We start from the raw sequence: 27,790 nt of genomic DNA, 5'->3' as shown, positions 1-27,790 counted from the left end.
TCTCCATATATTGAGGATTAAGAATTTGTAAATTACAATGAAAGAGTTATAGCATAAAGATTAATAACAGACATAGGTAGAAGTTTCTCTTTAATAAAAACATCTTTAATTTTGTCAAACTTTTTTCTTTTATACTTTTTGATTCTCTTTTGAGATAACTTCGAACAAGTGGTTTTCATAAAAAGAAAATAAAATCTTATTAATTTTGAATTATATTTGACAATATACCGCACCTTGGCAGGACACTTTCCAAAAAATGACAAAAAAATTCCAAAGAATGACTTGGAGACTACTCTAGAGTCACATTTTTCTATTAATCATCATATCTTTCATTTCTTGCTTTAAACCGACTTTACAAATAATTTTCCCTACTTCATTAGTACTAATTTTACACGTACAATACTTTCTTCATTTTACCCCCAAGAAATTGCCCAACAAGTTCTAAACCTTCAACACTTTAATCTTAAATCTTTCCCAGTAAGTTCACATTTCAATCTCAAACTCCACTTTCTTTGCATACTTCAAACCCTATCTATTTCATCTGTAATCGCGAGAGCTCTCTGCTCTCCGATCGATCATACTGTAATGCACTGATAGATTTCTCGTGATAAAAAAGAGTTATGGCTGAGATCGCCAAGCTCGTCGATGTTCTCTCATCAGGTGATGATCTCTCTATAAGACTTCGCGCTGATTCATCACTCAATCTAGGGTTCCAGAAACTATGTTCAATTCTCCGGCAATCAGTAGAACCCACCACCGATGATGCCAACAAGTTAGGGCTTCAACTTTGGGATCAGTCACAGATTCAAGCAGTAGCTTCCCTCGCACTTGCGCTTATCAACTCCACTCGATCTTTATCAGGTACTGTTAACACTTTATCCGTAAGTTGCAGGTTTATTAATTTAATAGAATTAGTAGAAGTTTTATTGCGCGCGGCTTATTTGATATTATCACAGTTGAGCGAGTTGAACCTGTAATTGTGGCGGCTATTCAGCTTTCTGTAGAGTTTGCCTTGTGTTGTCTGGAAAAATGGATTTGCACCAGTGATGATTCAATGCTTCAGGTATTGAATTAAGCATACTGTCTTATTCTTAAGTTTTGCTAGGGTGTTGTTTATGCACCATATTTGTGCTATATTTAATGATCATGTTCTCTCTACTTTCAGAGTTATATCCTGCAGCTATTAGAAATAGCATTAGTTGATGAAACAGACAAAGAGCTTGATCTGTCACAGCCATGCTCCTCTAATGTTAGCATGGATATGTTGCCAATAGCTGTAACTGAAGATAGTGTTAGTAAATGGCAGGACGATACAAGATGCATGCTTCAAGGTACTCTTGACCATTTGAAATTGCGTCATATGTTGAAATCATCTGGTATATAATGTTTATGTAACAGTTTTTTGTTTGTTTGATTCTATAGGGGGAAGATGTTCAAAGGAAGAGAAAACTGCTGATAGCCTTCTAATGACATTGGCTTCTGGATGGATGCACCCTGATAATGTGGATACAACCACTATTGGGCAGTCTGTTCCTTATGATCGTAATAAATTGATCGATTTGTCTCAGCATTGGGCACTTGTACATTTGGAGTGTGTTCATCGTCTTGTTACTGTTTGCAAAAGCCTTTTAAGGCTTCCAGTTCCATTTGATGAGAAGTTCCCCTTTCCTAATTTGAGGAAGAAATTTTCATTTTGTGTGAAAGTATTCAAGTTACTGGGTAGACTTACTAAAAATAGCTCATATGCTCACTTTGATCCCAAGTTATTCCAATCTGTTGCTTCCTTCACTGAGGTATTGCCCACCCTGTTCAGGCTGGGTTTTGATTTTGTAAGTGGAAATCCTGCAGTTGAGAGTGGCTTTGAAAGTCAAGTAATGCTGTTGCTTGAAGAGTTTATTCAGCTTGTACAGGCAATTTTCTGCAATACTCATGTGTTTCAAAACATTCAAGCATGCATTGCAGCTGTAATTTTTGATCATTTGGATCCTAATCTGTGGAGGTACAGCAAGAGTGCTGCTGCTAACCTGAGGCCTCCTTTGGCCTACTGCCCCCGTGTGGTTTCTTATGTTCTCAATCTAATTTTAGATGTGAGGAATAGAACATATCAGCTATTTGAGTACAAGGGCCTTGATGGTGATGGTGCAAGTGCCAGCCAACTTGTGGAGCCTCCTTCATGTCAGGTTCACTCAGCCAAGGTCAACCTGCTGAAGAAGTACTCGGTGGAGGAACTCTTGAGAATAATATTTCCACCATCAGTTCAGTGGGTGGATAATCTAATGCATCTGCTATTGTTCCTTCACTCTGAGGGTGTCAAATTGAAGCCTAAATTGGAGAGGTCATGTTCCAGTGTTACCAAAACATCTGTTACATCTGAGTCCGAAAGCACCATTTGTCATGAAGATGAAGCCCTCTTTGGCGACCTTTTTTCAGAGGGTGGTCGGTCAGCAGGATCTGTGGATGGATATGATCAACTTGCTGTTGCACCTAGTTCTAATATAAGCAATATGCCCATTCAGGCTGCAACTGAATTGCTCAGCTTTTTGAATGATTGCATTTTTTCACATGAATGGTGTGGTCCTGTATATGAAGATGGGTGCAGGAAATTTACAAGCTACCACATTGATATTTTGCTTTCTATACTCAACTCCGAATGGTGTGATGCTGAAGAAAGAGGTCAGGATGATGGGATAGCTCTAAATGAACAAATAAAAGTTAGTCATAGGCATCTCGGTGACATTTGCCTTGATCTGTTCCATAACCTCCTGTCGCGTCATGTTTTGTCTGATTTAGTTGGAGAATCACTTGTTGAGAAAATCCTGGTTATTGAAAATGGTGCTTTTGCTTACAATGATCTAACTTTTGGTTTACTTGCGCATGCTGTTGTGTGTCTGGTAGATTCTGCTGGCCGCAACTTGAGGACCAAAATTTACAATATATTTGCTGATTTTGTGCGTGAAAAGGCAAAAACTATATGTTCAAAGTGTCCTAACCTGAAGGAGTTTCTGGAGATACTTCCCTCGTTGTTCCATATTGAGATACTGCTAATGGCTTTTCACCTATCTTCAGAAGATGAGAAGGCTGTTCAGGCTAATGTGGTATCCTCTACTCTTAAAGCCGTTGCTGTTCCCTCCAATGGTTTTGATAGTACGCAGTTGTCATGTTGGGCGCTATTAATTTCACGGTTGATAGTAATGCTTCGTCATATGGCATTTTATCCCCATGTTTGTCCGTCATCCCTTCTTTTGGAGTTCAGGACCAAGCTGAGGGAAGCTGCTTCTTCAAGATTGAGGCCTCGTGTCAGTGGCAGCCATGCTTCATCTTGGGTCTCAATTTTGTTTGAAGGTGTAGTAGGTGGTTTTATTAAAGAAACACCTTTTTACAGTGTCTTGCTAAGTCATCTGATTGATATCGCACCTCTTCCACCATCTGCATGTAGAGATGATCCAACAATAGCAAGCCTAGGCTTGTCCTGGGATGAGATCTATGCCTCTTTTTCCAGGATACTGAGGTTCTGGGAAGGTAAAAAACCGGAAAAAGTGGAGGACCTGATAATTGAGAGATATATTTTTGTGCTTTGTTGGGATCTACCCGTCTTGAAATCCACATCGGAACATCTGCATCTTTGGCTAACTAGTGCTGAAGTTCCTGAACTCTCAAATGCTGAGCATTTTGTCTACTTTAGCCAATCACTTGTGGGTGAAATGGGGAAAATAAACTACAAACCTTTTTCTGCTATGTTGCTGGAGTTGATTCATCGCTTACATGATTTACATGTATCAGAAGATGCGAGAGAACTTGGATGGGATTTTTTAAGGGCTGGATCTTGGTTATCTCTGTCACTGTCATTGCTTACTGCTGGTACCGCTGGACACTGCTTGAATAAGTCACTAGCTTCTGCTGTTCCTATTTCACCTGTGCAGACATCAAGAGATGGTAGATTTTGTGCCTTCACTGAAGGTGTTATTTCTACTTTAGTTGGTGCCAATCAAGTTGAACAGCTGATTAGAGTATTGTCATCTTTGCTGAAGAGATACCTAGAAGTTTACCAGAGAGCTTTAATTGTGACGATTGACAGTGATCAGCTTTTGGCCAACCGATTTTCACCTGCAATGTTATTTGTGCACACTGGTTTTGACAAATGCAAACAGGATGAATTGCTTGAGAAGATGGGTTCTGATCCGTGCCAATATAAGCTTCTCTATGGAACTTTGTCAAAGCTGGACACAACTCTTGACAAGTTATCTTTAGGAGGTCACTCCAAAGTTTTATGGGAATCTTTGTTGCATGGATTCCCCTGTCTTCTTCAACCTCCAAGTGGGGTTCTGCTTTCATCTATCCTTAATGTTGCAGGAGTTGTGAATTGTATAGATGGGCTAATGAAGGTCATTGATGCTGGAGGAATTGCTTGCTTGGAGTCACAGGTCATCTCACAGATTCTTGAATTGGTCTGTAGGATCAAGTGTGACAGAATATTTGAAGACCTTCATGGAAAATGTAATGCTCTTTACCAAAGGTTGACTGAAGGCTCTGGTGGTGTTGACTATAGTAGCTTATTCATATTAAAACACATGGAGGAGTTTTTAAGGTGTGTCAATGAGAGAGATGGTGCTGATACTAGCGACATTTATGAAGTTCTTGTTGTCAAGGTAATTGATATTGTTGATAGCTTAAAGAGAGAGCCTTCCAGAATTGGGGTTTTGAGTTATTTCCTCTCTCTCGAGGACGTCTCCAAACAAATTAAAGATCTTTATGGTTCACAACGTGGTGATTTATTGGTTCTGGTTGATGCTCTAGACAGATGCAACTCTGAGCAGGTCAATACCAGGGTTCTCAACTTTTTTGTTGATCTTTTATCTGGAGATTTGTATGCTCATGTCAAAGAGAAGTTGCAGAAGAAGTTTCTTCATATGGACATGGTCTACCTGTCAAAGTGGCTTGAAACCAGGCTTTTAGGAACTGAATCTAGTGGAGTTGCATGTGCAAAAGGAGCTTCAGTTTCTCTAAGAGAATCAACAATGAATTTCATCACATGCCTGCTGTCTCCTCCTCCTGAAATCCTGTCCCAGGAACTACATAAGCATTTGGTGAAATCTATGCTGATTTCACTTGATAAGGCTTTTCTGCTATTTGATTTCACTGTAGCCAAATGCTATTTTAATTTTCTCGTTCAGCTTTCTGGAGGTGAAAATTTAATCAAGCAACTTATGCGGCAGACAATGTTGCTGACTGAGAAGCTGGCTGGTGATGAGAATATGCTTCAAGGGCTGAAATATCTCTTTGGTTTCCTGGCAAGTGTCATGAGTGATTGCTGTTCTGCTAAGAGTGCCACTGAACGATCGTTTGTGAAGTCTATCTCTAACAGTAGTTCTATAGTGGGGTCTGAATCTACTAGATCTGTTGGCTCCAGGAAGAACACTGATGCTTTAGTCCTTTCTGCCAGTCAAGGTGGGTCCACATCAATTGAATGTGATGCAACTTCTGTTGATGAAGATGAGGATGATGGAACATCTGATGGTGAGAATGGTAGCCTGGACAAAGATGATGAGGAAGATAATAACAGTGAAAGGGCCCTTGCTTCTAAAGTTTGTACATTTACATCTAGCGGTAGCAATTTTATGGAACAACATTGGTACTTCTGCTACACATGTGATCTGACTGTGTCTAAAGGCTGTTGCTCTGTTTGTGCAAAAGTTTGTCACCGGGGTCATCGTGTGGTTTATTCTAGGTCCAGTCGCTTCTTCTGTGACTGTGGTGCAGGAGGTGTTCGTGGTAACAGTTGTCAATGTCTGAAACCTCGAAAATTTGCTGGAAGCAACACTACAGCCAGTCGTGGTGCTAGTAACTTCCAGTCTTTTCTGCCTTTCACCGAAAATGGAGATCAACTTCCTGACAGTGATTCTGATATCGATGAGGATGTTTTGGTGGAAGCAGACAACTCTATCAAGATGTCTATTCCAAAGGACCTTCAAGATGGGATGCCAATCTTATTAAATGAGCTTGATCTTGAAAGTTGTGTGGTGAGACTTTGCTCTTCATTTTTGCCTTCTATTACAAGCCGGAGAGACTCTAGCCTTTCCAGGGAGAGGAAAATTTTCCTGGGTGATGAGAAAGTATTGTGTAACAGTGTTGACCTTTTGCAATTGAAGAAGGCATATAAAAGTGGATCGTTAGATTTGAAGATAAAGGCTGATTATTCAAATGCCAAAGAACTTAAATCCCACTTGACTAGCGGTTCTCTTGTTAAATCTTTACTCAGTGTTAGCACACGAGGTCGGCTTGCTGTTGGAGAAGGTGACAAGGTAGCCATATTTGATGTTGGACAGCTTATTGGACAAGCTACTGTTGCTCCTGTGACTGCAGACAAGACCAATGTGAAGCCTCTTTCTAGGAATGTTGTCCGTTTTGAGATTGTAAATCTCATTTTCAATCCTCTTGTAGAAAATTACCTTGCAGTGGCTGGCTATGAAGATTGCCAGGTTCTCACGGTAAATCATCGAGGTGAAGTGAGTGATCGTTTAGCCATTGAACTCGCTCTACCTCTACAAGGTGCTTATATTAAACATGTAGACTGGGTCCCTGGATCTCAAGTTCAGCTAATGGTGGTCACCAACAAATTTGTTAAAATATATGATTTATCCCTTGACAACATTAGTCCTGTGCACTATTTCACTTTGCCTGATGACATGATTATGGATGCTGCACTTATTATGGCTTCACAGGGTAGGGTGTTTCTGATTGTCCTTTCAGAACATGGTAGCTTGTACAGGTTGGAGTTGTCGTCAACAAAAGGGAATGTTGGGGCCAAGCCATTGAAAGAAATCCTGCAAATCGAGGGTAAAGAAAGACATGCAAAAGGTTCTTCCTTATATTTTTCGCTAATGCATCGGTTACTCTTTTTGTCCTTTCAAGATGGGACTACCTTGGTTGGCCGAGTAAATCCAGATGTAACTTCCCTAATAGAGGCCTCTGCCATATTGGAGAATGGAACAGATGGTAAACTTCGGCCAGCAGGATTGCACCGGTGGAGAGATTTATTTGGTGGCAGTGCCTTGCTTGGTTGCTTCTCAAGTTTGAACTCAAATGCTGCATGTGCTGTCTCATTTGGTGAACATGAAGTACTCGTACAGAACTTGCGAAATTCAGTGGGTTCAGCATCTCCTGTTGTAGGGGTTGCTGCTCATAAGCCTTTGTCAAAAGACAAAATCCACTGTCTTGTGTTACATGAAGATGGAAGCCTTCAGATATACTCACATGTTCCAGCTGGTGTCGACTCTGGTGTCAGTGCTATCAGTGATAAGGTTAAGAAGCTTGGCCCTGGGATCCTCAACAATAAAGCTTATGGAGGTGCAAAACCAGAATTTCCACTTGATTTTTTTGAGAGAGCTACATGTATAACACAAGATGTGAAGCTGAGTAGTGATGCTGTAAGGAATGGTGATTCTGAAGTAGCTAAACAAACCCTGGCTTCTGATGAAGGATTCTTAGAGAGTCCCAGCCCTGGTGGATTCAAGGTAATTTTATATTTGTCTCCTAATTCATTGAATTTGCCTCTGTCTAGACATGGTTGTTTAAGATTCACCCTCTGAAGTGGAAAATGTTTCACATTTAAAAAGGTTAAAGTTGGAGTTGAGTGATGATTTGACAATTTCAATCTTTATTTTTGTGTTTGGTGGTCTGACTACACAATCTAGGTGTTTTGAGTAGAGATGAGAGCATGATCATATGCGGTTGTTATCCTTGCTTTTGCCTGTTGAATCTTAAATGAGCTAAGGGCTCGTTTGGTTAGGAACAAGTTATCCTGGGATTAGTTATCCCATTCTCTATGTGGGATAAAAATAACACTACAATCCTGGGATAAGTTATCCCGCGATTTAATCCCAACCAAACATTGGATAAACTCATCCTGAAATTAATTCTAGGATTAGTTATCCCTTTCCCTTCCTACTAGACAAGCCTTAAGTGTATTGTTTTGATGGGAAATTGGCTGAAGTTGTTATTTACTGGAAAGAGAGTGCAATGTTGAGTTTGGACAAAACAAAGAAGTAGCCCTTATGCACGAAATTATATAAGATCCCCTTTTAAGATCAACCAAATCTTTTGAACTGAATATGATTAAATGTGTGATTGCATTTGCCCTTTTTCCAGATAAGGCTTTTAACTCTAATTACCAATATACACATGGGCATTGTTCTATATGAGTGCAATCGTTATTCTTTACAGTCCTGGAAAGTGTGGTACGGTAAGTCAGTAAACATAGTTTGTTCAACTTTGACTTACCTGTAGTTTCTTTTTTGAAGTTCGTAATGTTGTATTCTCCAACATTGATATTCTGGAGACCTCCAAAAAGTGCTAAAAAGAGCCTAGATTATTGACAAAAAGCCTAAAAGATCAACTATTTGTTCAACATCTTCTACATAATGTTCTTTACATATAGTAGAGAATTGTGACTTCAACTTTCAAGAAACGTCTCAATTATACCATATTAACACATCACATAAAAAAAACATATTCAAGAAAAGCAAAAACAATTCTCATCGTTAATAATCATCATAGAAATGACATTTCAATAAAGAAGAGCAATTACTATAAAATTTACAGTCTAATAAGTAAGAATCCAAATGTACACAACTCTAGCACCCAAGGGTGTCAGGTTCAAATCCTAGCAAAGACAGAAACACTAGGTGATCCTTTCCATCCGTCCTATCCTTGGTGGCCAGAGTTACCTGGTACATGTTGATGTGGGAGGTGACAGAGCGGTAAGTTGATTGTTGGTTTTTATTCCTTACTCTCGTATAGGTTAACTTGGTTCGTTCCATTTTTAGGGAAGGAACCACTGGAAGGACTGGAGTAGTATCTTCCGTAGTCGGAAGGAATTAGTCTCCACTAGCGTCATTCGAAGAATGAATATGAAAAGGGTTACCGTTTAGGATAAATGGATGTGGTCCAATGGCTAAAGCTCTGCCAGCTTCTTGTAGATTGAACTCTCTTCTCTTTAGGCTCCGAGTTCTTTTTGGGGGATGGTCTAATTTACTAGTGGCAACGAAGTTCTTAAATGACTAGATTCTCCTGGAATGCTAGCTAAGCTATTCTATCCAGTGGAATTAGTCAAGGTGCGTGAAAGTTGGCCCAGACATAAAAAAAAAAGAAGTGTACACAACTCTAACTAAAAAAATAAATAAAATACAAGGATAGTTAAAAAAATACTTAAGATTAAGTTGGATGTATGAAACAAATACCACGACACTTTTGAAGATGACATTAAATGAGGTTTAAGTTGTACTAGTACTATTTGATTATTTTAAATTGTAAATATTTGTTAGTTCTAATCAAACATATGATTATATTGTAAGTCCTTAATATTCCCTAATGAATTAAATTTTGGATTTTAGACCTTTTATTTGATTGTATTTTGATTAAAAAGTTATTATTATCTATAGAATAATATAATATATATTGATTGTATAATTAATTTAAAATTTCGGTACAATATTATTATTGCAATACTTTTTTTTAATAAATACCGTACATCATGAATTAGTAACTGCTTCCAATAAAAAAAAATCCCAATTGTGTTGATTTTTTTTCTTGAAAATGCACACCAAATACCGTAATACAGATACCATGATATTGAAATTTTAGCTTCGGTATGGTAATTCAAATGTAGCAAAGCAGGCATATCCATAGCTGATGATGCGGATCCAATCTCATCTCCTGTAGTGAACTTTGGTTTTAAGAATTTATCTTTTCCTTCTGGAGAATATGATGAGCTTGGAGCTAAATAGCGTAGGATCGTTCCAGTCCCTCTTCCGGCGATGTGAATAACATAATGGGAGTCACTTTTCAGCCTTCTCTGCTACTTTTTGTGAGAGCTTATTATCCCCTAATAGGGGAATACAAACATTTGAATACTATATTTCTTTGTTATTTGTACTGTTTGATATTCCTGTGAGCTCTCTGGTTTTGGCCCCAATCTTTCTGGCGTATGTTGTCGTTGTTGTTATTTTCATTAAATTAGCATGCTAACTTTTGATGCACTCTGTTTTGGAATCTAGATCATAGCCTCCTATATTACAACTTTCTAATGTGTGCCATTATTCCAGGTAACTGTTTCCAATTCGAATCCTGACCTTGTCATGGTCGGTCTGCGATTGCATGTGGGTAACACATCAGCGAATCACATACCTTCTGAGATAACTGTATTTCAGAGAGGGATAAAATTAGATGAGGGAATGCGTTCTTGGTATGATGTTCCGTTTACAGTCGCCGAGTCACTCCTTGCTGATGAAGAATTTATAATATCTGTTGGGCCAACATTTAGTGGATCTGCTTTACCCCGCATAGATTCCTTGGAAATTTATGGCCGATCGAAGGATGAATTTGGGTGGAAAGAGAAGATGGATGCTGTTCTTGACATGGAGGCTCGTGTACTTGGTTGTAATTCATGGCCTGCTGGATCTAGGAGGAAGTGTCGTGCAACACAGTCTGCATCACTGGAGGAACAAGTTGTGGCTGCTGGACTGAAGCTCTTATCAAGAATCTACTCTTTGTGCAAACCACAAGGTTGCTCAAAAGTTGAGGAAGCCAAGGGGGAGCTGAGCAAATTGAAGTGTAAGCCATTGTTAGAAACAGTATTTGAAAGTGACAGAGAGCCTCTGTTGCAGGCAGCTGCCAATCGTGTTCTGCAGGCTGTCTTCCCAAAGAGGGAGATATATTACCAAGTAACTGCCTGGACCATCTGTCTGAAATGAGTGAATTAATTTTGTTCTTTCTCTGTTTTTGTAAAATATTTTAACATGATTGGAGATTTCTGTCTGAATAGGTTAAGGATGCCATCCGACTTGCTGGAGTTGTGAAATCCACCGCCATGCTCTCATTAAAACTTGGCATGGATGGGACCACTTCTGGGTGGATTGTGGAGGAATTTACTGCACAGATGCGTGTGGTTTCCAAGATTGCACTGCATCGTCGCTCAAACCTTGCGTCTTTTCTTGAGATGAATGGTAATTTTGTTTTTGGTTTACTGATAACTCTTTGTATTAGTATCCAGTGCCCCTCACCCTTAGATGTGGTGCGATTTGCTAGGGTCAAAATAATGAAGGGCATTGTTTCCTTCACTATTTTGATCAACCTCCTTGTCCCCCAATTCTCTCTCTCTTCCCTTATCTGTTTGTTTACATGTCTCTTGTCACTCTTGACAACTTTATGAAGCAATTCATTATAACATATCAAATTTTACCTTCAGAAAACAATTTTTGGGCGTCCTTCCATGGGCAATTCCTTATTTGTTCTTTTGAATGTAGGTTCTGAAGTTGTTGATGGACTCATGCAAGTTCTTTGGGGAATTTTAGACATAGAGCAACCAGACACACAGACCATGAACAATATTGTTGTGTCGTCTGTCGAACTTATCTACTGTTATGCTGAGTGTTTAGCATTGCATGGCAAAGATGGTGGCAGGTCTTCTGTTGCACCTGCTGTTTCATTGTTTAAAAAACTGCTGTTCTCTGCCAATGAGGCTGTTCAAACATCCAGCAGGTTGTTATAGCTTTTGAATCTACTTCTCTGAAAGCCTTACTGTGATTTTTTCATTTTTCATTTGCTTATGTCTCCAAATCTTCATTTCTTTGGTTCCAGCTTGGCTATATCGTCAAGATTCCTTCAAGTTCCATTCCCCAAGCAAACAATGATAGGTACTGATGACGCGGAGAACTCATCCTCTGTTCCTTCGCGAGTTGATGCTTCTGCTGGAGCTAGTGGAAGTACTCAGGTCATGGTTGAAGAAGACTCCATTACATCATCTGTTCAATATTGTTGTGATGGTTGCTCTACTGTTCCTATCCTAAGGCGAAGATGGCACTGCACTGTGTGCCCAGATTTCGATTTGTGTGAGGCATGTTATGAAGTGCTAGATGCAGACCGACTCCCACCACCACATTCTAGAGATCACCCTATGACAGCTATTCCAATTGAAGTGGAAACATTTGGTGGGGAAGGAAGTGAAATTCATTTCACTACTGATGATTTAAGTGATTCAGGTTTGGTGACAGTTGCATCTGATGTTGGCGTGCAGAGTTCTGCTCCATCAATCCACGAGTTGGAACCAACTGAATCGGAAGAGTTTTCAGAAACAATACTTGATCCTGTTACTATTTCTGCTTCCAAAAGAGCTGTTAACTCTCTCCTTCTTTCTGAACTACTTGAGCAACTGAAAGGATGGATGGAAACTACTTCAGGAACTGGGGCTATTCCAGTTATGCAGCTCTTCTACAGATTGTCTTCAGCTGTTGGTGGACCATTTGCTGACAGTTCAGAACCTGAAAGCATAGGATTGGAGAATTTGATAAAATGGTTTTTGGATGAGATAAATCTGAATAAACCTTTCACATCCAGAAGCCGCACCCCTTTTGGGGAAGTCACAATCCTGGTATATATGTTCTTTACCTTAATGCTGAGAAACTGGCATCAACCGGGAACCGATGGCTCTGCGACTAAATCTGGTGGTGTGGTGAATGAAGCGCATGACAAAACTGCCTTACATATCTCAACTCCCACTTGTGTTACTGCTTCATCTACCTTAGATGGTCAAGAGAAAATAGACTTCATCTCTCATTTACTTCGTGCTTGTGGCTATCTTAGGCAACAAGCATTTGTCAATTATCTGATGAACATTCTGCAGGAGCTAACTCAAGTTTTTAAATCTCCATCTGTTAGCACAGATCCATCTTCTGGGTTGAACAGCGCTTCTGGTTGTGGTGCTTTGTTGACAATCCGCAGGGAAGTGCCTGCAGGTAACTTCTCTCCATTCTTTTCAGACTCATATGCAAAATCACACCGAGCGGACATATTTGTGGACTACCACCGGCTGTTGTTGGAGAACACTTTCCGTCTGCTCTACAGCTTGATACGACCAGAGAAACACGACAAGGCTGGAGAGAAAGAGAAGCTCTACAAGATGCCTTCTGGTAAAGATTTGAAGCTAGATGGATATCAGGATGTTCTTTGCAGCTATATCAACAATCCTAACACCAGTTATGTTAGAAGGTATGCTAGGAGGCTTTTTCTGCATCTCTGTGGTAGTAAGACACACTACTACAGTGTTCGAGACTCTTGGCAGTTCTCAACTGAAGTTAAAAAGCTCTATAAACACATAAATAAATCTGGTGGATTTCAAAGTTCAATCTCGTACGAGAGAAGTGTGAAGATAGTAAGGTGCCTAACAACCATGGCTGAAGTCGCTGCAGCTCGTCCTCGAAATTGGCAAAAGTATTGTTTAAGGCATGGTGATGTTCTTCCTTTCCTTTTGAATGGAATATTTTATTTTGGGGAGGAGTGTGTAATTCAGACATTGAAGCTTCTGAATCTGGCCTTCTATACTGGGAAGGATAGCAGCCACTCATCACAGAAGGCTGAGGTAGCGGAAGTTGGAACAGCTGCAATTAAATTAGGGTCACAAGCCCCTGAATCTAAAAAGAAGAAGAAGGGAGAAGAAAGTGATTCTGGTGTTGAAAAAACTCAGTTGGATATGGAAGCAGTGGTTGATGTTTTCAGTGGAAAAGGTGATGTGTTGAAGCAATTTGTTGACTGCTTTCTATTGGAATGGAATTCAAGCTCCGTGCGCTCAGAATCCAAATCAGTTCTTCTCGGTGTCTGGTACCATGGGAATCTGGCATTCAAGGAAACATTGTTAACTGCTCTTTTGCAGAAGGTAAATTTTTTGCCAATGTATGGGCAGAACATCATTGAATTTACAGAACTTGTTACATTATTGTTAGGGAAGGTCCCCGATCATGGTGCGAAGCAACAGAGTGCTGAAGTTGTTGACAAATGCTTGACCACTGATGTGATTAGTTGCATATTTGACACACTCCATTCACAAAATGAGCTTTTGGCTAATCATCCAAACTCTCGAATATACAACACTTTGAGTGGTTTGGTGGAATTTGATGGTTACTACCTTGAGAGTGAGCCTTGTGTAGCCTGCAGCTCCCCTGAGGTTCCCTCTAGTAGGATGAAGCTTGAAAGTTTGAAGTCAGAAACAAAGTTTACAGACAACCGCATCATTGTGAAATGTACTGGTAGCTACACCATTCAGAGTGTGGCCATGAATGTTCATGATGCTCGGAAATCCAAGTCAGTGAAAGTTCTGAACCTTTATTACAATAACAGGCCCGTGGCTGACTTGTCAGAGTTGAAAAACAATTGGTCCCTTTGGAAGCGTGCAAAAAGCTGCCATCTTGCTTTTAATCAGACCGAGCTGAAAGTTGATTTTGCCATCCCAATCACAGCATGTAATTTCATGATTGAATTGGATTCTTTTTATGAAAATCTTCAAGCTTTGTCTCTCGAGCCATTGCAATGTCCTCGTTGCAGTCGGGCTGTGACTGATAGGCACGGTATTTGCAATAATTGTCATGAGAATGCCTATCAATGTAGGCAGTGCCGGAACATCAATTATGAAAATCTTGATTCCTTCTTATGCAATGAGTGTGGATACAGCAAATATGGTCGGTTTGAATTTAATTTTATGGCAAAGCCAAGTTTCACTTTTGATAGCATGGAAAATGATGAAGACATGAAAAGGGGGTTGGCTGCAATAGAGGCAGAGTCGGAAAATGCTCATCGTAGATATCAGCAGCTTTTAGGATTCAAAAAACCTTTGCTGAAGATTGTGTCTAGTGTTGGTGAAAATGAGATGGACTCTCAGCAGAAAGATTCAGTTCAGCAAATGATGGTCTCTTTGCCTGGACCTTCATGCAAGATAAACCGTAAAATTGCTCTTCTGGGTGTCCTTTATGGTGAGAAATGCAAAGCAGCATTTGATTCTGTCAGTAAGAGTGTTCAAACCCTCCAAGGTTTGAGGCGGGTTTTGATGAATTACCTGCATCAGAAACAATCAGATAATGCTAGTCCAGCCTCTAGATTTGTTGTTTCAAGGGTACCGAATAGTTGCTATGGTTGTGCTTCAACTTTTGTCACCCAGTGTTTGGAGATATTACAGGTGCTATCAAAACATCCGACATCTAAGAAGCAACTTGTTGCTGCTGGTGTTCTGTCTGAGCTGTTCGAAAATAACATCCATCAGGGCCCTAAAACAGCTCGCGTCCAAGCTAGAGGAGCTCTTTGTGCCTTCTCTGAGGGTGACACTAATGCAGTAGCTGAGTTGAACAGTCTAATACAGAAGAAGGTAATGTATTGCCTTGAACATCATCGCTCCATGGACATTGCGTTGGCTACCCGTGAGGAGTTGTCACTGCTTTCTGATGTGTGTTCATTGTCGGATGAATTCTGGGAATCAAGATTAAGAGTCGTTTTCCAGTTGTTATTTGCATCTATCAAGGTGGGAGCTAAACATCCTGCAATATCTGAGCATGTGATTCTTCCTTGCCTGAGGATCATATCTCAGGCTTGTACTCCTCCAAAGCCTAACGTTGTTGACAAAGAACAAGGAGCAGGAAAATCTTCTCATGTCACACAAGTGAAAGATGACAGTTCAAATGTTTCTGGATCTAATAGCCTTGTTAATGGGAGTAAGTCAATGTCAGGATCGTCAGAGAAAAGTTGGAATGGCTCTCAGAAGGCTCAAGATATACAACTGTTGAGCTATTCAGAGTGGGAAAAAGGAGCCTCCTATCTAGATTTTGTGAGACGACAGTATAAGGTTTCTCCGGCTGGAAAAAGTGGTCAAAGATCTCGTCTTCAGAGGCATGACTATCTTGCACTGAAATATCTTCTCAGGTGGAAGCGACATGCTTCAAAAACAGCTAGAAGTGAGATATCATCATTTGAGCTGGGTTCATGGGTTACGGAACTCATACTGAGTGCTTGTTCACAGTCTATTAGGTCGGAGATGTGTATGTTGATTAGCTTACTCTGTGGCCAGAGTTCATCACGGCGGTTTCGCTTGCTAAACTTGCTCATGTCTTTGTTATCGGCAACTCTTTCTGCCGGAGAAAACGCTGCTGAGTACTTCGAACTGCTGTTTAAAATGATAGACTCGGAGGATGCTCGTCTTTTCTTGACTGTGTGTGGTTGCCTAACAACGATATGTAAGTTGATCACTCAGGAACTGGTTAATGTTGAAAAGTTGGAGAGGAGCCTGCATGTTGACATATCTCAGGGCTTTATTCTTCATAAACTTATTGAGCTCCTTGGCAAGTTTTTGGAGGTTCCAAACATCAGATCCAGGTAAGTACTCTTTACATTCTTAATATATTGAATTATTTACTCTGACATATTTGCTGATCAATGTTTCTCGGCTGTTCTCATGTAGATTCATGAGAGAGCATTTGCTTTCAGAGGTTCTTGAGGCTTTAATTGTGATTAGGGGCTTGGTTGTGCAGAAGACAAAACTTATAAATGACTGTAATAGACTTCTCAAAGATCTTCTTGATAGTCTTCTGCTAGAGAGCAATGAAAATAAACGTCAGTTCATCCAAGCATGCATTTCTGGTCTACAAATTCATGGAGATGAGAACAGAGGCCGAACTTCTTTGGTGCGTAATGAATTTCTTGATTTTTCCCCAAAGAAAAAAGCTGCCATATTAGTGAAGTGTTATTTTTTTTAAAATTCTTTTTGTGGAGAAAATATTCTGGTTTATGAATTGATTTCCTACGTTTGCTTTTCTGTTACTTCTTTAGTTTATTTTTGGGCTCAAAAATTGAAAATGCGTGCAGCAGATCTGATTTCCTCTTTTGCTGGAGTATCAGATTGCGGTTGACAAACTACTTATTTGGGATAGTAATTTCAATACCAATGGAACAATTTGTACATGATTTCTTGAATTTCTTTCTCCACAAGTTTCTTCATCAGATATTCCCAATTTCAAATGAGAAACAGTTAACATGCTTTCTTAGTTTAAATTATATTGTTGGAAAGTTTGTTCTTTAGTTGATATTGGGGAAGACCATTTTATCAAGCAGATTGAAGCCTTACTTTTCCTTTTGCTGATACTTGATCATTGCCTGGATTCCTATTTATTTTGGTATATAGGGAGTCAGTTCGATTTCTTCCTCCACTATCTGCTCGGTGCATAGTAGTTGGTGAATTTACATTCTTCTATTTTGTCATGCAGTTCATCTTGGAGCAACTCTGCAATCTGATTAGCCCATCAAAACCAGAGCCAGTGTATCTTCTGATCTTGAACAAGGCTCATACACAAGAAGAATTTATCAGGGGATCAATGACGAAGAATCCATATTCAAGTGCTGAAATTGGTCCCTTGATGCGTGATGTCAAAAATAAAATCTGCCAGCAACTTGATCTCTTGGGTCTGCTTGAAGATGATTATGGCATGGAATTGTTGGTCGCTGGGAATATTATCTCTCTAGATTTGAGTATTGCTCAAGTCTTTGAGCTAGTATGGAAGAAATCCAATAGTCAGTCTGCAAGTGTAGTTGCCTCGACAACTTCACTTTCTTCCAGTGCTGCTGTATCAGTTCGAGATTGTCCTCCAATGACAGTGACCTACCGACTGCAGGTTCTCTTGTTTTTTTTTGCTGCCATTGTATTGTAGAATGTAGTTGATGCAAACCTTACAACAACATACGCAGTGTAATCCTACAAGTGAGGTTGGGGGAGGTTAGAGTGCACGCAGACCTTACCCCTACCTCTTAGAGATAGAGAGGTGGTTTCCGGGAGACCCTCAACTTAAATAAAGCCTATCAAACAGTTTGAAAAGGGGATACAGATATGGGAGCAACAACAACAACAAAACAGTGCAAAATGGAGAGTAATACAAAACAAACAGGAGAAATAACAGTAATAACAACAAAATAATGCAATAATCAGCACCCCAAAAAAACACCAATGGTATAGCCGAAATTGAAGATCAAATAACTACGAGAAATGTGCTAATACTATTGGTAAGAAGGAAGGTCCAAGCATAACCACCAAGCCTATCCCGCAGGGAGGCAAGAGAAATGCTCAACTACCAACTAACCTTCTACCCTAATCCACGACCTCCAAACGTCCTAGGTTAGATCAAGATGTGCCATGTCCTGTCTAATCACTTCCCCCGCCCTCCCCCCAATACTTCTTCGGCCTGCCTCTTCCTCTCCTGATGCAAACCTAAAGGGAAAAAAATGTTCTTTTCATGGCTCTATTATGTTGTTTTTGTCTTTTTGTCCTTGAAAAACCTGATTTACATCTATGCTTGATTGGCATTTGTATAGCTTCTTTGGTACGCTAACATTTCCTCGATCTTTTATTCAGGGCTTAGATGGTGAAGCTACTGAGCCCATGATTAAAGAAATTGACGAGGATAGAGAGGAGACCCAAGATCCAGAAGTGGAGTTTGCGATAGCTGGTGCAGTGCGGGATTGTGGTGGACTTGAAATTCTTTTAGGCATGGTTCAGGTATATAAGTATTGATTCAAACTTTAGCAGGTTATTCATTTTATACATGCAACTCATTTCCCTTCTAGTAGTACTTTTGCTTGGTATTCCTGCTTTGCTTTGGTTTTTATTTCCCGTTGTTAGAACTGGTTGTATTTGGATGTTGGGTTGAAGAGACTGCGCAAGAAAGGTTATACATTTCTGTAGCTTAAACAAATGACATACTGGTGATAATTAGATCATGACAGATTCTGTTTGTGACCTTGTTCATGTCTTGAAACTGGTTAATTTTGCAGCGTTTGCAAGATGATTTCAAGTCCAATCGAGAGCAGTTAGTTGCAGTGCTTAATTTGCTCATGCTTTGTTGCAAGATAAGAGAAAACAGGAAAGCATTGCTAAAGCTGGGAGCTTTAGGCTTACTTCTTGAGACTGCTAGGCGTGCTTTCTTTGTGGATGCCATGGAACCAGCTGAGGGTATTCTTTTGATCGTGGAGAGCTTAACACTAGAAGCAAATGAGAGTGATAACATCAGCATTACTTCTGATGTAGATGTAGTCTCCAGTGATGAAGCAGGTGCTGGTGAACAGGCAAAGAAAATTGTACTACTTTTCCTTGAAAGATTGTCTCATCCATCTGGACTTAGAAAGTCAAATAAGCAGCAGAGGAACACTGAGATGGTTGCAAGAATATTGCCCTACTTGACTTACGGGGAACCTGCAGCAATGGAAGCTCTTGTACAGCATTTTGAACCTTGTTTACAGAATTGGCACGAATTTGATAGGCTGCAAAAACTTTACGAAGACAATATGAAAGATGAAACAATTGCACAGCAAGCCTCAAAGCAAAAATACACCCTAGAGAATTTTGTTAGGGTTTCAGAATCCCTCAAGACAAGTTCCTGTGGAGAGAGGTTGAAAGATATTATACTGGAAAAAGGGATTACTGGGGCTGCAATCAGCCATCTGAAAGAAAGCTTTGCTTTCACTGGACAGGTTGGTTTCAAATCAACTGTGGAGTGGGCCTCGGGTTTAAAGCTTCCATCTATTCCTCTTATTTTATCCATGCTGAGGGGCTTGTCAATGGGCCATTTGGCAACTCAAAAGTGCATAGATGAAGGAGGAATCTTGCCATTGCTTCATGCTTTAGAGGGAGTCGCCGGTGAAAATGAGATTGGAGCCAGGGCTGAAAACTTGTTGGACACGCTGTCTGACAAGGAGGGAAAAGGTGATGGGTTCTTAGCTCAGAAAGTTCACCAACTACGTCATGCGACAAAGGATGAGATGAGGCGACGAGCATTGAGGAAGAGAGCAGAATTACTGCAGGTTCCTTGCCATCCCACTTTACACTTAACTCCTACATTACTATTCTTAATGTCCTTTGCGTCTTCATTTTTGTGTTGGCTCGACTTAACACAACTGATGTGTTGCCTAGTAATGAATGATGAAATACCACTTGTCCTTATCTGAAGCATATTTTATGGTCAAATCTTCCCAGCAAAATTGCATATCATCGTCTCCTGTTTGGTAACAAAGCATTTCCAGAACTAGGGATCCTTAGATGATGAGTAGACATAACAGGAGCATTACTTAAGAATATTTCTTAAGTAGTTGAAACATGTTGCTAAATATAATTTAAAATTGGAAGTTAGAAGTGTCTGTCTTGAATGTAAGAACTGATATTGAGACGCTGTGGGATTGTACTGAAGCTTAGCAACAGTATCTATCTCTTAGGAAATGATTGATACTGAAGCTAGAATTTCTTCAATGTAGGTCGGTGGTTACTTCATATTGTTATATGCAGATGCTAAAGTAGAAAAGTTTTCTATCAAGCATCTAATCATTCTCTGGCAAGAATATCTTTTAATCTAGTGACACAATATGCTTCTTCCCTTTCCATGTGTTCCTTATGATCTATTTAATGAAGCTTCTTAGATTTCTTTTAGATGCAACATTTAATATCTAACAATTGAGGTTATAGATGTTTCGGTTGTGCCAATATCGTAACTAAGGAGATTCGTCTCATTTTTATGGTACCAGGGACTTGGTATGCACCAAGAACTGTCCTCAGATGGTGGTGAACGTATTGTTGTTGCTCGACCTGTCTTGGAAGGTTTGGAAGATGTTGAGGATGAAGAAGAGGAAGGCTTGGCTTGCATGGTTTGTCGTGAAGGCTACCGCTTGCGCCCTACAGACTTGCTTGGTGTTTACACTTATAGTAAACGGGTTAATCTTGGTGTTGGAAGCCCTGGAAATGCTCGTGGGGACTGTGTCTACACAACGGTCAGCCATTTCAACATCATACATTTTCAGTGCCATCAGGAGGCTAAACGAGCAGATGCGGCCTTAAGTAAACCTAAAAAAGAATGGGATGGAGCAGCCCTAAGAAATAACGAGACACTATGCAATAATCTTTTCCCACTGAGAGGTCCATCAGTACCAATAGGCCAATATATACGCTATGTTGACCAATACTGGGATTACCTGAATGCTCTTGGGCGTGCTGATGGGAGTCGGCTCCGGTTGTTAACTTACGACATTGTTTTGGTGAGTTTCCATCTTTGTTATTCCTTTCTATCATGTTTCCATCTCTCCACTCCTGATCTTTTCTTTTTTTTTCTCTATCCCTCTTTTTTTCTTTTTTAAGAAGGTAACATTTGTGTATTCCTTTACACCAAAAATCGAACAGCCCTAAGCACATCTTCTGGAATAGTTGGCTTTATCTTCAAAACATAGTTGCCTTCTCTGTTCCAGCCTCTTTTATTTTAATCCCTCCCTTTCCGTGTGGTTGGGGTCAGGAGGGAGGAATGGTTTTGTTGGACGATGATGTAGGTTAGGGGTGTTAAATGGGAGGGTTGGGTCAATTTTAGGTAGGTCAAGACAGGTTAACGCATTGAACAGCTAATGACCCAACCTTGCCTAAAGTTTGCTTGTGTCAATATGGGTTGGGTTAAAGTGGGATAAATCAACTGGTTATAACCCACAACTTGACCTAGCTACTTTATTTTCCTCCACCATACTTCACCAATACATGTTCTTACAGTAATTAATCTTTCTTTATCTCACAGAATGCCCTTCTGAACTACCAAAGCATGTTCTTTCTGAATTTTATTTTTTATTCTCTGTTATTCTACCAGTCAAAAACAGTTCTCTTGTTGGATTACAACCTTCATTTTCACATGAGATTTTGTGTGCTTTGGTATCTGTCATCGTCTGTTTACCATGTTTTGTTGATGTTACGGTTACTTGCATATATGCTCTGCAATGCTTTCCTATTAGTTGTCATGTTTTTCTTCACATTCCTACTTTGATTTGCTTCACTTGAGCCGAGGGTCTTTTGGAAACGACCTCTCTAAGGTCTGCATACACCTACCCTCCCCAAACCCCACTTTATGGGATTTCACTGGGTATGTTGTTATTGTTGATTTTGTGTGCTTCCTCTTTTGTTGATTTCAGAAGGTTAAATTGGTTCAATAAATTAAGAAAAAGTTCTTGCACTTTTTGAGACTACGAATTTGTTCATAAAATTCGTTCTTAAATTTTCTCTCTCTTGAGCATGGAGTAGATCTGAAAACTTGGTCAAAAATGTGTTTCATTTTCTCTTATGGCAAATGGACTTCCCTTCGGATGGAAAATCAGGACCTCTTTTCTGTTTTTCTAAATCCTTTTCCAATTTATTCAACTTCATTTTATAATCATTTTATTCTACTTTTTCCCATCGTAATTTGATAGAGTAGAATAGTTGCAGAAAAGGTAAGAATATGTGTTGAACGTATTCCAAATCAGACTATCTGATGTTTAAAATTTGACAGCAATAAGGTCAGAAACACAACTAAGTCAACATTACCTCTGTTAGAAGTACAAAAAGTCGAGAACCCACAATCTGCTTAGAAATTTATCATTCCTGCTGGGGTTCAAAAGTTGCTAATGGTCACCAACTTGGATAATTAATTATGACCTGTTGGGTTGGGTCTTAACCCGTTAGGTAACACTTGTTTCAACCCAAGCTGACCCAATAGTTTGATGGGTCAACCCATCTTGACCATTAGCTCTCTAGTTATTGACCCAACCAGTTCAAGCTTTGGCTGGTTACATATTTTTGGGCTGATTTTTCCACTTCTGAAGTAGGTGAAGCTGCTTACAACAGAGACTGTTGATGCTAATGCAAATCTTTTTTGGGTGACATGCAGATGCTTGCTCGATTTGCCACTGGTGCTTCATTTAGTGCAGATTGCAGGGGTGGTGGAAAAGACAGTAATGCTCGATTTTTGCCTTTCATGATGCAAATGGCTCATCACCTTCTTGATCATGATTCTTCTCAGCAGCATATCATGATCAAGTCTATCTCAACCTATTTAAGTTCTCCTGCATCAGAATCCAGAGCCTCCACTACCATTGGAACTCAGACTTCTGCTGGTACAGAGGAGACTGTCCAATTCATGATGGTTACCTCACTTCTTTCAGAATCCTATGAGTCGTGGCTGCAGAATCGCTCTTCCTTTTTACAACGAGGTATATACCATGCGTATATCCAGCGGACTCATGGCAGGCCTGTGCCTCGCTCTTCCCCCAATGTGTCTGGGGCTTTGAAAACGGAGTCGGGAAGTACAAGTACATCTGCTTCTGAGGCTGGGGGATCAATTGAGTTATTCTCAACTATTCAACCAATGCTTGTCTACACTGGTTTGATAGAACAGCTGCAGCGCTTCTTCAAGGTAAAAAAATCACCTAGTGCGACCACCTTGCAAACCCAAGGGACTTCCAAGAATGTGGAAGATGATGACGAGGGCAGAAAGCTAGAAGGCTGGGAGGTAGTCATGAAAGAGAGACTATTAAATGTTAAGGAAATGGCAGATTTCTCGTCTGAACTGTTATCATGGCTTGATGACATGACTTCAGCAACGGATTTCCAGGAGGCATTTGATGTTCTTGGTGTTTTGAGTGATGTTCTTTCTGGGTTCAGTCGATGTGAGGATTATGTACATGCTGCAATCAGTGGTGGGAAAAACTGATCTATCAAAGCTGTTTTTGTGATGTGCTTTCTGGGTTCAGTCAATGTGAGGATTATGTACATTTTTTTGCTCGGTGGCGGGCCAAACCGAGGATGTGTAGAAGGCTGAGTTTGGTTAAATATTGTATTCCCTAGTCTTCTTACTTCGGTTTATGTGAAGTATTCTTTTGTAGGTGCGTCTCTAATTCCCCTGTTACACGAGTTGCGAGTGAGCCCTAGAAGAGCCTTCGAGTTTTGTTTCTCAATGTAGTCGAAGTGTACATCTATCTGTATTGACCATAATCTCATTAATATTGCTTTATTTAACCTAAACTAGTAAAATAGCCACCACTTTGGGCTGCCAAAAATTAAATACTTTGTATTACAACCATTATAAATGCAAGTATATATTTTTTAATCATTCCAAATACACCACAAAATAAATATAGATACAAGCAGATCAAACAATTGTAGAATAAGTATATCACGGACATTGATTATGAAATGGTGCAAAGAGATGTCTTAATACATAAAATAAACAAAAATAACTCTCATTTGGAGTCGTTAAGGATTTTGCATAATGACGTTGAAAGAAAACAAGATAAAGCATAAGAATAAAAAGATTAACCTTACAAAAAAATGAGACTGAAACCTCCATAACTTTGATTGCTTCATACAATTTCTGATCTTAAATTAAGAGCTCAATTAATTGTCATTGAGATTGGATACTGTAAAAGAAAATGACCAGTCTCAGGAATTAACCCATGTGTAGAGTTTATATGCTACTCAACTTCATTGCCTGACCACCCAAGAATATATAAGATCCTGCAATAAAATCAAATTAACACCAAACATTATACCATTCATAAGCATTAGAAAGTAAAAAATAAATATAATAGAAATTCTGGGGTTCACAACTCGAATTCAACCAACAAAAAAATCTGCAATTTTTTTTTAAAAATATTTAAAGTTATAATTCTCAAGATTCAAGAGGAAATGTATCAAACTTAAAAAGTGTTCAACAGAATTACTCTAAGCTATATATGTGAGTTTAGGCAAGATGTATTCCCACTAAATAACAGAATACTTCAATTGTGATAAAAACAGTAAGTACACAATCTTTTCCACCAACTTACTGTCAAATCCAAAAAAGCCTCTATGAAATATTAAGAAAGTGTTTTTGAAGGCAATCAAGAAAATCAAATCCCACGACTTGTGAAGTCGTTTCATTTGGATTTTCAAGCAACTATTTCCACATAGAAACTAATCCAAGCGATTTGTTCACGAAATACCAACCAAAACTTGTTTCTATAAAGAGATACACTTGCGGAACAGAGTAGATATGTGAGTAATATAATTGATACATGTACAGATCTTTATTCAGGATTAAGTGAGTGTGTATCTTTTTGCAATTAACAGTAGTACATTTATCAGAAGAAATGTCCACCTGATCCAGTGCAGTTTTCGCTCCTTCCATTCAATGTTAGAGAATGCTAAGGCATCCATATTATATTCAACGCGGAGAGAACATGCTATGTCAACCAACTGAAACAATAACATAATAAATGAATTCAGTGAGGAAAGGTATATTCATTTCAACAGAGAAGAACATAATGATCAAGAATGCAATATAGTGATTCAAATACAGGATAAAAAGAGAAGGAATAACATTATTTTTTGAACCTCAACATTCATCACTAAGAAACAGTAATATTTATCAATTAAACTAAGAAAGGTAAGACCATCGATGTTTCTTTTTCTAGAAAGAACCTAATCCTTTTAAGCTCCTAATGGAAAAAGCATAGTAACTGCTAGTTTTTAATATACCAAATAGCATCTAAACTTGCAAGCTGCGAACTTCCAAAAACTCTTGAATTTAAACCAAACAGACACATATATCAACTTTCAACATCGTCAAAAATCACCTTGTTTGTCCGTTTTATCTTTATACATACAATTTTGTAAAGATTACTTCAATTTGACCGAATGAAGTTATCTTTTTAGTCTGATCAATTGTTGGAACTTCCAATTACGTTATCAGAACGTTCTTTTGACTCCCCATCACATGTACTTGTGTGCTCCCCTTGAGCCCAGTATTTGCTATTTCAGATGTCAACAAGTTTCATTTTCACACTTGGCCTGAAGAGAGAAACATCAGGTTGTGTGAGTAACTAATATATTTGATTGAGATAATATCAGAAAGAGACCTAACTCTCCCAAGAAATTTGATAACATTACCGTACATCAGAGAACACACCGTCACCACAACTTGGGGTGGAAGATTTATCACATTGATGGGATGACTGCCATGGAAGCTCCGAGCAGATAGTTTCTGCAGAATGATACAGTCTCCTTACAGCTCTAGTTTCTGCACGATGGAAAAGAACATTAACTAGTTGCACACATCTCCTGTCATCATTGATTATTAACACAAACAAGCACTAAAGGACAAATTGCTTGGCATTGTGCCTAAAAACTTCTTCTTGCCATGGTATAATGGAAGAGCTGGTATGACTTCTCTACTCTTCTTCTTCCTTATAAGCTCATCTGTTTTACCTCGATTTCCAGCACCAATTCATTTATGTGAGTCCCCATCCACCCTAGAAGAGAGCATAGCTCGCGGTATCAAATAATTCTTAAGATTTTCTTATCAAGAATCATCAATTCAAAGCTACAAAAACATGTCATCCTGTAAACAATGGCAAAAACAAAAGTCAGGTTAGTAGTTTTATACCTATCCTAATGGATACTACCAACTAAATCTCAAAAGAAATTTACCTTCAAAACCTTTTGATAACCATTTGGCATCTCATGAGTTTTAGTAACAATTTCCAACAAAGAAAGGTTAGAATTAGAGCTCACAGCCTCTCCTTCCGACAATCCTTCAAAAGAAAGTACAACTTGAGATGATGAAGTAATGTAATAAATTGAGCAGAACTTTCCGCACATTAAATGCATTAGATCAATGTCGAAGAAACCAATACTTACCATAGTCATCCATCACCATCTTAACATAGCAGGTACAACTGCCTATAGCAACATATACCTGGTGGAAATTGGGTTAAGTTCAAACTAGTTATAAGAATAACAAACATAAAAAGAACAGTCAGCAAATCTCATGGAAAAAAGAAATAGTGTTGTAATATAAGAATATTCATATGGGGAAATAAAAAGAGTAAATTTTAGGTTTAGCAAACATAAAAATCATATTTGTTTGTTATAGCTATAGTTTGTATAATTGCACTCCATAGGAAACTTTATTAATCTGTATATTTCGGTATACATATACATAAAAATTTGTATTTGTATATTCGGTATACAAACTAAAACATAGTAATTGTATATAAACAAAATTACTACATATATACATAAAGAGATTATACAAACATGTCTTGTTATGTATAACTATGGAAACTATACAAACAACAAATTAAATTTGTATAAACAAACTAAAAAATTGTAATTGTATATAAACAAAATTACTACATATATACATAAAGAGATTATATAGACATGTCTTGTTATGTATAACTATGGCACATATACAAACAAATGTTATACTAATATATACAATTAATTTTTATACACCACATATAAAAGAAACTATGACTATAATATTCAATTTGAATTAATAATTTGTTATTTCATACCATTTTTCAAAAAAAAATAATCTTATGATACTAGAATGGAGCATCATAGTAAGAGGAGGAAAGGTATATCAATTTTCATATAAAGCACATGCCTCACCAATTTTGATATTTGTAATGTAATGCCAATATATTCTAGAAAACTAGAGTCTCTTTGATTTTCTTAAAACATGTTTCTAAGGATACGAATGTAACTTCAAAGAAACAACAAGTTCTTGATTTTCTCTTTAATACGAATGCATGCAAGAAATTCAAGAAAACCTGACAATATCAAGTTTTCCAATTTTCCTTCTTTCTTTTTTAATGGATGAAAGAAGCAGATAGGTCGGCTGCAGCAAAATTGATTTGGGGTTTAGGGTTTTGATCGGACATCGTCACCGGTGGCATACTCCAAGGGCAGTACTGGGCTTTAGGTCCCGGAAAAATAAGGGCCGCCAAAGAACCAAAAAAAAAAACCAGTTGAAGATGCACAGAATAGAAATACTCCCTTCCGTTTCACAAAGAATGACCTGATTTGACTTGACACGAAATTTAAGTAAATAAATAAGACTTTTAAATTTTGTGATCCTAAATTAAAGTTATGTCAAATGTACAAAATTGCCCTTAATCTTGTGGTCTTAAACATGCCACGTGAAAAGCAAAAAGTAAAATGTTACCAAAAAAGGAAATAGGTCATTCTTTTTTAAACTGACTAAAAAGAAAAGGAGGTCATTTTTTGTGAAACGGAGGGAGTACTAAATTTTAGCAAGAGGCAAGATTAAACGAAGAACCCAAAGCACTGAGCAGACAAAAGATGAAGGCAATACATACATACAAAAGAAAA

At 38.7% G+C, this 27,790-nt stretch overlaps 1 protein-coding gene and 2 long non-coding RNA genes across 3 annotated transcripts; 1 reads left to right on the top strand and 2 right to left on the bottom strand.

Annotated features, from left to right (window-relative positions):
• Positions 1-368: 368 nt before the first annotated feature.
• Positions 369-23,738, top strand: LOC102599636 (auxin transport protein BIG). The gene is made up of 14 exons (XM_006338267.2): positions 369-861; positions 957-1,063; positions 1,166-1,331; positions 1,423-7,511; positions 10,101-10,718; positions 10,820-11,000; positions 11,301-11,535; positions 11,635-16,185; positions 16,271-16,493; positions 17,073-17,477; positions 18,212-18,355; positions 18,631-19,656; positions 20,371-20,877; positions 22,521-23,738. Exons 1-14 carry the CDS (start codon positions 621-623, stop codon positions 23,340-23,342), a joined length of 15,315 nt encoding a protein of 5,104 aa, XP_006338329.1. The 5' UTR covers positions 369-620; the 3' UTR covers positions 23,343-23,738.
• Positions 23,739-23,745: 7 nt separating this feature from the next.
• Positions 23,746-25,552, bottom strand: LOC102599196 (uncharacterized). The gene is made up of 3 exons (XR_001472870.1): positions 25,246-25,552; positions 24,768-24,865; positions 23,746-24,145 (listed from the first exon to the last, which is right to left on the bottom strand). It is a non-coding gene; the product is annotated as an uncharacterized lncRNA (long non-coding RNA).
• A 144-nt stretch (positions 25,553-25,696) lies between these two features.
• On the bottom strand, positions 25,697-26,457 carry LOC107057751 (uncharacterized). The gene is made up of 3 exons (XR_001472869.1): positions 26,309-26,457; positions 26,099-26,202; positions 25,697-26,009 (listed from the first exon to the last, which is right to left on the bottom strand). It is a non-coding gene; the product is annotated as an uncharacterized lncRNA (long non-coding RNA).
• Between the last annotated feature and the right edge of the window lie 1,333 nt (positions 26,458-27,790).

Source organism: Solanum tuberosum, unplaced genomic scaffold (assembly GCF_000226075.1).
Source record: "Solanum tuberosum cultivar DM 1-3 516 R44 unplaced genomic scaffold, SolTub_3.0 scf00004, whole genome shotgun sequence".
NCBI classification, from domain to species: domain Eukaryota; kingdom Viridiplantae; phylum Streptophyta; class Magnoliopsida; order Solanales; family Solanaceae; genus Solanum; species Solanum tuberosum.
Note: the sequence above shows the minus strand (reverse complement) of the source record. Positions and strands in the feature narration are given on the sequence as shown.

Excerpts from the sequence above, each read along its gene's own strand:
- LOC102599636 (XM_006338267.2), top strand. The coding sequence starts at position 621 with ATGGCTGAGATCGCCAAGCTCGTCGATGTTCTCTCATCAGGTGATGAT. Across the intron at positions 11,001-11,300 it reads GTCTTTTCTTGAGATGAATG|GTTCTGAAGTTGTTGATGGA; the intron begins GTAATTTTGTTT and ends TTTTGAATGTAG. Across the intron at positions 20,878-22,520 it reads TAACTTACGACATTGTTTTG|ATGCTTGCTCGATTTGCCAC; the intron begins GTGAGTTTCCAT and ends GGTGACATGCAG.